Here is a 13,579-nt window from a genome sequence, read left to right on the forward strand (position 1 = left end):
GATGAGGGCCACCCGGTGTGTAGAAGAGATGGACGGCATGTATAGATGTAGCCTTATTTGTCAGTAGCACTGATGAACCTGGGGTGGTAAGAATGAAGGATTCTTTTCAATTTCTGGCAAGGCCAATGGAGTGGACAGAGAGAGATGGGGGAGGTACATATCTGAGGCCAGGGAAGATACAAGTTGAGCAGAAAACATGGGAGCAAGAATTCGTAGGCTCTAGACAGGAGTCTAGATGTTAAGAGAGCAGTCCTCAGCTTTAAATGTAGGAGCCTTCGATGTGTAAGACTATTTAAAGCAGGTCAGTCTAGAAGCCTGTGTGGTAGGAGTGCTGCTTAGATTTCTGGAGGCACTGACTGTCTTCACAGGGACACAGATACCCTGTCATTGGCTGCGGTAACACTCTAGAGTTCCTGCACAGTGAGCTGTCCCAACCTGCTCCACCCTGAAGGCTCCGGAGTGTGTGGCTTCTGGTGAAGTAGGTCACAGAGAAACCACAGAGAGAGGATCAATAAGAACAGGTGCTAATGAGAAGCTCAAGGCAGCCCGAAGCCTGAAGTAATGGGAGAGAGAAAGAGCAACTTATTCTGTGTGCAAGGGTCAGCTTGGCAAGGTGCCACACGGAGGTCAAGTGGTGAGAACATTTGAAAAATAGCTACCATCAGCTGCTTAAAATGCTGCTGAATTGTGAGCTAAAATGAAGCCTTTTTTCTTATAAAAGTAAATAAAGTGATATTGAAACATCAAGTGAAAAATCATGAAATCCATCCAATGATACAACAATGTAAGAGGTAAGATTGATCCAAAAGAGTCAGTCACAAAAGTGCAAGGCCTGGTGTGCAGGCAGGATTCCTCTTGCTCAGGGAGGGAGGAGTGGCCAGGATGGAGCACAGCCGACCCCCAGGTTACAACCTCCTAAAAGAGGGTACCCCTCCTCCTCACAGTCTTGATCTGGTGTGGCTCATAACAGGATCTCTCTGGGAATGCCAAAAGCCAGAACCTTAAGGCCTGGGGTCCTTGGTGGAGAAGGGGACAGGACTTCTGGGGGATGAGCTTGGGTTGGCTCTTCTAAGGGGGAAGGGGACCATCTACTCCAGGAACCTAGTTCATAAAGGTAGTCCAGGAACAGCCAAGATGCCCCAATACAATGAATGTATTAAGCAAATGTGGTACTTATACACAGTGGAGTTTTACTCAGCCATGAAGAAGAACAAAATGTTATCATTCACAAGTAAATGGACGGAACTTGAGAACATCATACTGAATGAGGTTAGCCAGGCTCAGAAGACCAAAACTCGTTATGTTCTCCATCATATGCAGACTTTAGATCTAGGGCAAACACAGCAATGTTGTTGGACTTGGGTCACATGACAAGGGGAGAGCACATACGGGTGGTATGAGGATAGGCAGGAAACCCAAAACATGAAAGCGTTTGATGTCCCCACTCCAGAGGAACTAATACAGAAACCTTAAAGCGACAGAGGTCAACACGAGAAGGGGATCAGGAACCAGTGTAAAGATCAGTTAGAGATGAACCAACCTGGGTTGTAACACATTTGTGTATGCAAGCAATGCTAGGAATCGCTCTGTATAGCTATCCTTAACTCAACTAACAAAAACGCTTTGTCTTTCTTACTATGTTTATGTCTTCTCTTCAACAAAATTGGAGGAAAGGGCAGAACAAGTTCTGCGTGGAAGCAAAGGAGGGGGAGGAGGAGATGGAGGGGGAGGGGAGAAGAAGGTGGGGAGAAATGACCCAAACAATGTACGCACATGTGAATAAATGAATAAAAAAATTAAAAAAAAATGTCCATCAATAGATGGTCCAGGGAGTGAGCAGAGAAACAGTTTGCAATTTGGTCAATTCCAACACAATCCGTGTGATTATGTATTGATTAAAAAAATGTAGGACAACAGGCTAGACTGACTTTAAACACTAACTCTAAGGAAAAGAAAGGGTTGGCCATCATCAGTCAAGACACAGCCCTTTAGGGAGACAGAGAAGGGGTGTGCCAGGGCTCCTAGAGCATTGAAGCTCTCTTCCTTGGTCTGGGTGGCAGGTTCTGTAGTGCTGGCTTTATAACTGCTGTTAAACTGCATTCTTAGATTTTGAGAATTGGCGGTGTGTGTGACTTACGCAATTCAGAAGTACGCAGTGGGTCCTGGTGACCCTCACAAGCACAGCGCTGGTGCACTGGCTGGATGGGATGTGTGGAAGACTGGATGGCACTCTGGGAAGTGGGGACAAGAAAAGACGAGCATTTGTGAAATTTGTCATAAAAGAGATGGAAAGGTAGCACAGACAGCAAAGAAGAAGCCAGGAAAGCTATTTTTTAAAATTAAAAAAAAATTGAAGAAATGAAAAAAGATTAAATGCTGTCAGGAGGCAGTGAGATCAGAGGTGGGGAGGTAGTGAAGATGCAAAGGGCTGAAAACGGTTTTGGGTTCCAGAACCACAGCAGTGTGCAGAGCCTCATTAGATGGACATTTTACAAAAAGTTTACAGTCAAGTTTACTTGTGTGTGCACATGGGTGCATGTGCATACAGTCCTCCATGTGTCAACACAACAGAACACCAAATGCTTCTAACACCTCAGCAGTCTCAGGTGTTACCCTTGGCATTCAGACCCTGCTCTGACCTTGACCCCTGACAACCACTCATCTGTTCTTCTGCCCAACAGTTCCACCTTTCCTGCAGCGGTATGTAAACGGGGTCATAAGGTATATGACCTCTGACACCGGCTTGTTCACCTAGAATCATCCAAGTTGGCACACATTGCTATTCTTTTCATGGCTGAGTAGTAGCCCCTTACCCGGATGGATGCTCAGACACTCAGACAATGTCTGTGTTGTCTCCAGGTTCAGACAACTACAAGTAAAGGTGCTGCAAACACTTGTGCACAGATTTTTGTGTGAACGTAAGCTGTCATCTCTCTAAGGTGGGAAATTCCTGGGAGTGGGACTGCTGGGTGAGGTAGTAACTGCACTTTGACTGTACATGAAACTGTCACACTGCTTTTCAGACTGGTCATCAAACTTTCCACTCCACTCGCTGCATATAAGAATCCCAATGCCTGACTCTTTGCCGGGGCATCACTGGTGTTTCTGTCAGCTATTCTAACATGTATGCAGTGCATAATTGCCATCTGTTTATCTTTGGTAAAATATTTGCTCAAAGAATTCTTTTTGCCAATTTTTATTTAGGTTGCTATTTTCATGTTGAGAGCTTTGTTGTTTGGGGTTTTGTTTTTTTTGGCAGAACTGGGGCTTGAGCTCAAGGCCACATGCTTGCTAGGCAGGTGTACTACCACTTTAGCCACACCCTCAGCTCATGTTGAGTTTTGAGAGTTCTTTATGTATTTTGGAAGTCATTTCTTTGTCAGATAAAAGATTTGCAAATATTAGTGATACTAATAGCCTTTTGTAGTCTTTACTTTGGCTCTAACAGACTAAAAAAATTCAATTTTGAGGAAGTCTGATTTATCAAATTTTTTCTATGGTACATTCTGCTTTTGGTGTTGTGTCAGAGAGCTCTTTGCCTGAGTTGAGGTTATGAAGATTTTTCTCCTAAGCCTATTTCAAAGAGTTTTATACTTTTAAATCTAGTCGGTGAACTATTTGAAATGACTCTTTTTCTTCTTTTAGTGGTTACTGGGAATTCTAGGCAGGTGCTCTGCCACTTGAGCCACTCTGACAGCCCTTTTCATGTTGGTTATTTTTGTGACAGGGTGTCACTTTATGCTCAGGCCAACCTAAACTGTGATCCTTCTATTTAAGCTTCCCTGTATAGCTGGGACGAGGTGTGCAACACAGCATGCAGTCTTTGATTGATGGCTTTTCGTAAACGTTTTGCCCAAGGTGGCCTCCAACCACTATCCTTCCAATCTCTGCCTCCCAAGTAGCTAGGATGACAGGCTTGAGCCACTGTGCCTGGTTCTGGAGATGACTATTGGATACTGAATAAGGCACACACTGAGGGTCCCTTTTTTGTTTGTGAATGTTCACTTGCTCTAGCACCATTTGTTGAAAACACTGAGCATTTCCTCTGGATTGCCTTTGTGCTTTGTCACAACTAATAGGCCATGTTTTTGTGGGTGTCTTTCTGAACTCTGCTCTGCTCCATTGTACCTGGTGATCCATCACCACTGTGGTCACTGCAGCTTTAAAGGATGAGTTAACATCCAGTAGAGCTAGTCTTCCAACTTCACTCTTCTCTTCAGAATGGATTGAGCTTTACCAGTTCCCTGATCCCTCCATAAATTCTACAAGCAGCTTGCCCACATCTCCAGCCTGCTGATGTCACCTGGGAATGTGTCAAATCCACCCATCTTTTTGGGGAGGGATGACACTGTGACTGTATTGAGTACTTCAACCCACGAACACAGCATGTCTCTGATTCTGTGTGGATGTACAGTTTTTAGCATAGAGCTCTTACACATACCTTACTAAACTCATACTTGATTTCAGGGTTGACTTTGTATCTTGACAACTTGTTACATTGGTACTAGTTCTAAGAGCTTCTTAGTAGATTTCTTCCAATTGTCTATACGGACAATCGTGCTGCACTTGAGTGAAGATGGAGTTATTTCTTCCGTGCTAACCCAAGTGCCTTTTATGTCTTTTTCATGCCATGTTGCACCAGTACTTGCTTCATTCACTGTGTGATGGAGTATCCCAGGCTTATCCTCCAGGCCAGGAGTCCAGCCTGAACATTAGAAGTTTATTAAATAAAGTGCATTTCAGCTAACCCCATGTAGAGTTACCATAACCTAAACCTGCACTCACTTGTTTCCATAAGTGATTAGTGGAGAAGAAGGGCCAGAATCCGAGCAGAGGCATCCAGGCACGGAGGCGTGCATCTTTACACAAGTTAACAGAACTGCTAAGTCCTCTTGTCTTGTCTCTCTGGACTGCTCAAAGTTCCTGAATAACAGACTGGGTGCAGAACCAAGTACAGATGTGTACCTTTATTAAAGGTAAAACACTTTTCTTCTGAAACTTGAAGGAAGGAGGTGCTGACTGATGAAGATAGAGACATTTTGAATTGGAAAGAAAGCAGGGGATTCACCCACTGAAGCCAGAGTTATAAATTAGATTTTATACAGATAAGCACACAGCAGTGCTAGTATATAATTAGGTAAAGTAATCCCCGGCTGACTCCAATGCAAATAGAACTTTTAAAAAAATGTCAACCTTTTGTACTTCGTGACTTTAACCACAAATTTCTTAAACCCCTTAACAGAGAGCTGTGGGGTTAAGCTATGACACAGGAGAACGATGAAAGCCATTCTTAAAAATACATCTGTAGTTTGTTTGCACAGTATAATTCTACTGGCTTAAATTAACACAGTATTAATACTACACATTCTTGAGGGAGGAAAGCGGGGGATGCAAAGTGTAACACAGTAACAAATGATGCTACTTCAGGGTGACCTTAGGTTGAGGATCAAAGTGAAAACAAAGTGAATAACAGACCATTTCAATTTTTATGAATGATGAAAATAATGATATATTTTTAAAGGCTACCTTTAATGCGCAGAAATAGGACAAACAATGCTATGGATAGATGTACCCAAGATGAATCCAAATGGAGTTAAGTGAACATGTTTCATCCTAAGTAAATCCATCTGTAAAAACAATCACTGAATTCTTTTGGCTTTTCAAACCATCCCTAGCATAGAACACATTATTTCTTGGTCAAACACAGAGCAAAACTCATTTGAGTGTGAGAAAACGCACTTGGTGTTTTCGGTCCAAGTCTGTTCTGATCTTATTTCTGCTGCTGGTGGAGTCTGTCCTGCAGACCCCCTGTTCTCCTGCCCTCCAGTCTCACCACCCTCCTCTCCTGAGTGAGGCCAGCACTGGCTGAAGGAAGTACTCATTTCCTGCTCTCAGGGAGACATGCATACTGACACGACTCCTAGGGTCACCACCTTAGGATGACCACATCTATCAAACGCCTCCTGTCTGAAAATCTGTCATTCAAGCCAGAACTTACCCACTCGTAAGAGAGGACCCAGCAGCCTCGGGCGATCCCCAGCAGCACATTCAGGGTACGAAGAGGCTCCCCAGCCAGCACGTGAGTGGTGGTCTCACAGACCTCGGGTGCAAAAGCAAAGTCCTTGAGCTCATTCACCACCTGGATGACGATGTTCTGCTTCCTGTTAAAAATGGAAGAGTCAACAAGATGAGCATCAGCTGCGCAAAATGTCCAGGTGATAATTCTGAACAATAGAAAACTAGATGCTTCAGCTGATTTTGGTTATAGTCCTCATGTCTTAATGTCTTTATAGTCAGTGACACAAAATTTGGGGAAACAAGAAACCTTCAGATCCAGCTCCAACTCATCTTTTTCAAAGACTGAGAAGTCAGGCATGGAGGCTGTACACGGCTTTCCCAGGGTCACCAGCTGGGTAGGGACAGAGCCAGCACTAGAAACCAGACCCCTGACACCAGCCCAGGGGTCTACCCTTCATAACAGTTATTTACTTTCCAGGCATATTTGAATAAAGGGTATATAGCAGGACCAAAATTCTTATTTACTTGTTTTATTTTGAAAAATATTTTTAATTGTCAAACACATAGATTTCCTACTGGAAAAGAAAAAAAGACCCTTTAAAATATTAAATCATCCAATCAAATCTTAGGGTAAATTTTGACAGAGTATTCTTAATTTTACAAAGCTCATTACTGTATACCTTCTGGTCTATCATTCTCTTAATGTATTTATGTGTCTTTTAATTTTTTATTTACCATTTTAATATTCTTCCCATCTAAATTCCTTGGCAAACAACCCTTGGGGCTGCCCCCCTCTGTGTGCAATGCCCTGTCTTGTACCATTAGCTGCAAGGCATTGCTCCTCTCTCCCAGCAAGACCTGGAGATATCAGTGACACATGAAGCACACAGAGTCTTCCTAAGCCGCGCTCCAACATACTCCGTGAGTTAAAATAAGTAATAAGGGCCTCTGCTCTCTTTGGACTATTACAGGGACAGAGGCGGCTACCACCCCCACCCCTGCCTGTGCATGCTGTTCTGTGCTCTTCCTCCCACCTTTCAGTGCTTCTTTGTTTAATCTCAAGAGCTCTGTCTCCACCTGTGACATGAGGGCTGGTATGCCATGCTTTCAGAGCTCTGTAGGGCACAGGATGAATGGGCCTTGGTCCTCCTCTGCCATCACTGGAACCAGAGAAGCTACGCTTTTTAGCGTCATGACAAGTATTAAATTTAGAAAAAAATAAAGGCAAGAAAGATGAAAGGAAACTGAAATAAAAGCAAAAGAAGAAAAAACCTCAAACTAGATCTCAAGACCATTTCCTTTCTGGACATCTGACTTCTTCCATGCCAAAACTTGCAGCTTTCCTGCAGTTTCTTGGGTGTGCTAGTTAGTAACACCTGTATTTTTTTTTAAGCCAGAGCTCACCCATGTGAATCAGAAGGTCCAATCTCGTTCCTTTTTGTTTTTTTGTTTTTTTTTTTTGTGAAACAATATTTATTAAGTTTCTGTATTTTAACAGTGCTGTGGCATTGCTCTAGGTGCTAAGGAAAATCAGTTAACAAAACAGACTGAAGTCCTGCCTGTTAGCAAGGAGCTGGTATTCGCAAAGACAGCACAAGGAAAAGGCTGCTGGGATGAAATAGCTAATAACTCAATAGCTCAATAATTAATTCAACTTAACTTACAGTCAAGATTTTATGCAATAAGAAACAAAGGAGATACAGTTATCTTCCTGTGGGGAGCTTATGATGGAATGTACACATAAATAGGAAATTAAAATACAGACATCCACAGAGTTTTAAAGTGTCCCAGAGGGATCAGACAGCATATCAGTGATACTCCATCCTTTATATCTAAATATTCTGATTGGTTAGCAAAATAAATGTTAGAGAAAATTTAACAAATTTGAAATGGGACACTTAAAAAAACGAGAGACACTAAAATTATCATCGTAAACAAAATTTAAGAACAGATGACATGCCAGTCTTGATCTTAAGATGCACAAAACTGAGATAAGGAAGAATATGACTAGAATAAGGCCTAAATGAAAAAAATTCTTTTTAAAGCTTTCAATGAGAAAATAACTCGTTATTAATGTTTGGTTTTTTTTTTTTTTTAAATTTAGGGAGCAAAATTAGGCAACTTTAAAAAATATCACACCCATATTCAAGATTCATTTCTGTATTTAACTATCTTGAATGTTGAAACTATTACATAATATATTTACAAAAGTAAAGAGTGGGCTGCTTTTCTACACATAATGTACAAGTATCAGTGCTTTTATTTTCATGCCGGGGTTAGAAAGGGAGCCTCTGCAGAGGGTGGCCTCAATACACTCTTTCCCCAGTGTATTTTTCACTGCAATGTACCAAAGTTTTGATGAATGTTTTAAAACCTCAAACCTAAAATTGGTATAAAAAATGTGGTTTTCCCCTTTAAATAGGAATTTGAAAATCTGTTGCAAAGAATATAGTCCTGTATTTTTGTTGGATGGTCTTTACTATGCTAAATGTTTAAGGAAGATGATAAGAGCATGCCAGCAAAAGCCATTAACCCTTCCACCAGATGCAGAGATAGCTGCTTTAATACTGATATGGAAAGCTTTCTACTGCGGTGTTTCTTTAAGATCGTTAAGGAAAATGTTTCTGCCTGGCATTGCTCGGTTTACTGAACATCCGTAGGGTGAGGGGTGTACAAACAAAGCCATTAGGAATCAGCAATTGAAAAAAAAGAAGCAAGAATAGCACAAAACCTCTTAGCCTTGTCTAAACAACCCCAAAAGCTTTTTACTACTAAACTGTCACATTTCATCACAATTTTATGTTCAATGATCTTCTGAAGCTGGAACTAATTACACCAATTAAAAGTGATAGAGTATAGTGTATGAGTTGCCTAAAAGCACACACAACTACAGTATATATGAGAAAAGAGTAAATTTTACATTGAATAGAAAGTTATCAAAACAACAAGTACTTACTCAGACGGCATGCTTGTCATGACTAATGTTCTTGTTGGCTAAAGATTTTAAAAGAGAAGGAACAAAAAACAGTTAAAAATATAAAAATATTTTTCCCACAGAAATAAATTTTAATAAGTTTTTTTGAAAAGTTGCATCACCTAAAAACAAACATTTAAGCATATATCAAACAACAACAACAAAAAAAACCCTTTATATTCCTGGAAAAAAAACAGCCCAAGAGATAGAAATTCCAAAACTAGTCCAAAATAATCTAAACATGAGGTAGAAAGGCACACTCGCACAAAAAAATTCCTGCATAAGTCTGATCTGCCAGTTAGCTAGCAGACCTCCAGAAGTGTCGACATACGGACTTTAAAGTTAGGGACATGTGGGGATGGCATGTTCCGTAGGCTTGACACTTCTCCATGGCTGCTGCACAGCCATGGCCTCATTCCAGAATCCACGTCGAGCACCACTTGTGTTCTGCTGCACAGTCAAGCAAATCCCCACCCCATCCAGCAACAGAGACCTTCATTATTAGGTTGACATCTGCTGATACCTAGCACTGCATATGTTTTCTTAAAAGTTTTTCTTTTGTTTTCTTTTTTGGAGACAGGGTCTCACTATGTAGCCCAGGCTGTTTTTGAACTTGTGATCCTCCTGCCTCAGCCTCTCGAGGCCTGGGATTACAGATGTATACCACTATGTCCAGCCAAAAAAATGACTGTAAATACTCTTTTGCTTAACAAGAAGAGCACAGAGGCTCGGTGCCAGTGACTGCCGCCTGTAAATCCTAGTTACTTAGGAGGCTGAGATCAGGAAGATTGTGTTTTGAGGCCAGCCTGGGTAAATAGTTCATGAGACCTCATCTCCAAAATAACCAGAGTAAAATGGACGGGGGGCGTGGCTCCAGTGACAGAACACCTGCTTTTACAAGCATGAAGTCCTGAGTTCAAACACCGATCTCACCAAAATTAAAAAAAAAAAAAGTGCATACTGACTGGGAAAAAATTTAAATATGTGGTAATAAATGGTTAGAAATGTGAAAACTTCGCAGTTCTCACTAGAAACGACAATTTTAACAATTTGGTGCTATACTCAGCCAGGCATGCAGTTCACGGCAGTGTGCGTGTGTGTACAATTTTATGTGGATCCAAGTTAGTTGCGTACTTGTGCGGTTCATGTAAGGTTCTTCACAACTGCACAGTGTAAACGTGAACACTGCATCCTCACTCACATCTTGGAGGGCCAACAGTCAAAAGGTGGTAAACGAGAGAACAATCGGTACTCAAAGGGTCTCAGGCTGACAAAAATGAACAACTCGAAGGGCCAAGTACTCTACATTTGGGGAAGGTGGAGAAAGTAGAGTGAAGACAGAATATGAATCAAAAAGATAACTGAGTTGGTGACGTGGCTCAAGTGGTAGAGTGCCTGCTTAGGAAGAGTAAGGTCCCGAGTTCAAATCTTGGTGCTGCTAAAAAAAACAAACAAACAAACAAACAAACCTTGGTGCTGCAAAAAAAAAAAAAAGGGAAAGATAACCGCAGGAAGAGCTCCGAGGAGTGACAGATAAGCTGACAGATGACTGCTTCCCTGTCCTTTCAGCTGTCCTCCAGAATATTCTACCATTAGCTCTTCTGTATTTCTGACACCACACATGGGATGGCTGTAGTATAACTCTGTGGGTTAAGTCTGGAGACAAGACCTGAACTTGGGAATCTGTAACCATCAAAAAAGATGTCATCCTTGAGCAAGCACCACGCCAGCCCAGTGATGTGCCCAGTCCTACACACAGCCTTATTGAACCACCCAAAAGAAGGCCATGAGGCTTCTCCCTTGGGGACAGCCCATCTCTTAGGGACATGAGGAACAGAGGAAAGGAAAACAAGTTGGCTGACTACTACTGGGATTCTACAGTGTCAGGCTTCCTTTCCATGCCTCATCCTCCACCATTCTCTTCTTTCCTGTGCTCACTCCTGACATAGTGGACGAGTGGTTTTAAGTATCAGCCATGTCAGCACCTCCAGCACAGACATGCTCTGACCTCCAGACTCGAATATTTTGCCTACTTGACATCTCCACTTGGAGGGTGAATAAGATCTCAAATTATCATGTCCAAAATGAAATCACTGTGCTCGCCAGGTAATTAGGCAAGAAAAAGAAATAAGAGCTCCAAATTGGAAAAGAAGTAGTACGTTCTTTGTCCACAGATGAGATGAGTTTACATGCAGAAAACTCTGAAGAGTCAGGAAAGAAAACGTGGAGAACTAATAAAGTCAACAACATTACAGGATGTAAAATTAACACACTAAATCAGTTACAGATGCCCATAAATTACTTATGAACAATCTGAGAAGAAAATTTAAAAAATACTTCCATTTATATCAGGAAAAATAAAATATTCACTAATAAACTTAAGGAGATTTGTACATTAAAATTTTTTAAATGGTGCTGAAACAGATTAGAGATGACCTAATAAACCTAACAGTAGATCAAACATTGTGAAGACATCGGTACTACCCAAAACAATCGACAGAGTCCATGAGATCCCTATCAAAATCCCACTGGCGTTTCTGTTCTGATGTTGCAGGAATGTCAAAATCCACACGGGATTTCAAGACTCATAGTTCCCAATCTGAAAACTTACTGCAAAGCTACATAAAGAAAATTAAGGTAGAGGCATAAGGATAGACATATAGACCAAAGGGATAGAATTGAGAGTCCATAAATAAATTTTTACAACTATGGCCAATTGATTTCCTTTTAACCAAGTCAACTGTAAAGACTATACAATGGGTAAAGAACACTGCCTGGAACACTGGATAGTCACTGGGAAGAGCATGAAGTGGGACCTTAATCTCATACCAAATATAAAAATTAACTGAAGATAGATTAAATACCTAAATTTAAGGGTGAAAACTATAAAATTCTTATAAGAAAAAACAGAAAACATTACATTGGATTTGGCAATATTTCCTTAAATATGTTACCAAAATTACAGGCAAAGAAAAAGTCAGTAAATTGGACTTAGTCAAAATTAAGTATTTTTATATATCAAGGAACACTATTAGGAGAGCGAAAAGGTAACCCACAGAATAAGAAAAAACATTAAACATTTCCCAACTAGACAGCTAATATGAGTTTAATACACAGGAGATATATAGATTTAGATATATATTTATCCATCCCACCTACAACTCAATAAAAAAAAGACCAAAACCCGAATAAGAGTAAGTGAACAACCTGAGTAAACATTGCTCAAAAAAAAAAATCAAATAGCCAATGAGCACATGACAAGAAGTTACAGCTCACTAGTAACTAGGGGCATTCAAAGGAAACCCTTCGATGTGACATTTCATACCTACTTGGGGAGGACACAAGGAAAGGGTGGAGGAGGGTGAATGTGCCCGATGCATTTTGTATCCACAAATGAAAACAGAACAATGGAACCTGTTGAAATTGCTCTATAAAGGGGTAGAGGGTGGACAAGGCAGAAAAAGGGAGGAAGTGAATTTAATTGAGACATCTATAAAAATGCTAATAAAAAATTTTAATAAAAAACAACAAAAACTAAGAACAAACAGAATGGAGCATAGCAAACACCCCGGGGATGTGAAGAAGCAGAAGCCTCATCCGTTGCTGGTGGGAACGCACAAGGGCGCAGCCATGGTGGGAGAGTTCACAGTTCCTCCCAAGTCAGGTGCATGACCACCACGGGGTCATCATTTCTACTTCTAGGATGGTAACAAAAAGAAGTGAGAACTCAGATGTTTGTACGCGAATTTTCATTAGAGTATTAACAAGCTGTCTGATGACGGTATAACCTCAGACTGGTAACTCATGAAGAGAAGACATTTATTTCACATGGTTCTGGAGGCCTGAAAGTCTACACCCAGGAGTCGGTTTCTGTCGAGGGCCATCACGTTGTGTTATCCTGTGGTGGAAGGTGGAAGGGTGAGACAACAAAAGAGATCCCAACTCACTTCAGTGAGCATGAGAAATCCACTAACACTAATCCATTCAGGAGCTCAGAACCCTCATGACCTCATCACCTCTTGAAAGTCTCACCTCTCAACAGGGCTGCACAGGGGATTAGGTTTCCAAAACATGAACTTGTGCGGAGGTACAGACAACTCATAGTGCAATCCAGCGTCCATCAACAGATGAATGGCTAAACAAAATGTGGCATACAATGCAGTATTATTCAGCTGTAGAAAGGAATGAGTTTCTGGCACATGCTGCAATATGGATGAACCTTGAAAGCATTATGTTATGTGAAAAAAAGTCAGACACAAAAGGACAAATACCGCAATTCCACTTACATGAGGTTTCTAGAAAGGCAATTTATCGGGAGACGGAAAGTAGATTAGAAGTTATCAGGGACTAGGGGTGGGTTGCAGAATGGGGTATACTGCTCTAGTCTGGGTGGAGGGAAAAGTTTTAAAGAGCAATAGTGGTGAAGGCTGTACAAACAACACCATGAACGTAATTAAAATGGTCAAAGTGTGTTGTAATATTTATTATCACAGTAAAAGAAAAGAAGCCCCAGTCTTCTTCCACAAGCCTGCTCCTTCCCTGCTTCAGCTGGTAAGGACAATTCCACTCAGGCCAAAAGCATTTTTC

At 41.2% G+C, this 13,579-nt stretch overlaps 1 protein-coding gene across 2 annotated transcripts in view; it reads right to left on the reverse strand.

Annotated features, from left to right (window-relative positions):
* The window catches only part of Mcph1 (microcephalin 1), a 218,627-nt gene that overhangs the window by 142,431 nt on the left and 62,617 nt on the right, over positions 1-13,579 (reverse strand). For both annotated transcript variants that reach the window (XM_020181602.2, XM_074055297.1), the window contains 2 exons: positions 8,975-9,012; positions 5,999-6,161 (listed from right to left, as the gene is read on the reverse strand). In XM_020181602.2, coding sequence (XP_020037191.2) covers positions 5,999-6,161; positions 8,975-9,012 — 201 coding nt within the window. The remainder of the gene's footprint in view (positions 1-5,998; positions 6,162-8,974; positions 9,013-13,579) is intronic.

Source organism: Castor canadensis, chromosome 14, assembly GCF_047511655.1.
Source record: "Castor canadensis chromosome 14, mCasCan1.hap1v2, whole genome shotgun sequence".
Taxonomy (NCBI): domain Eukaryota; kingdom Metazoa; phylum Chordata; class Mammalia; order Rodentia; family Castoridae; genus Castor; species Castor canadensis.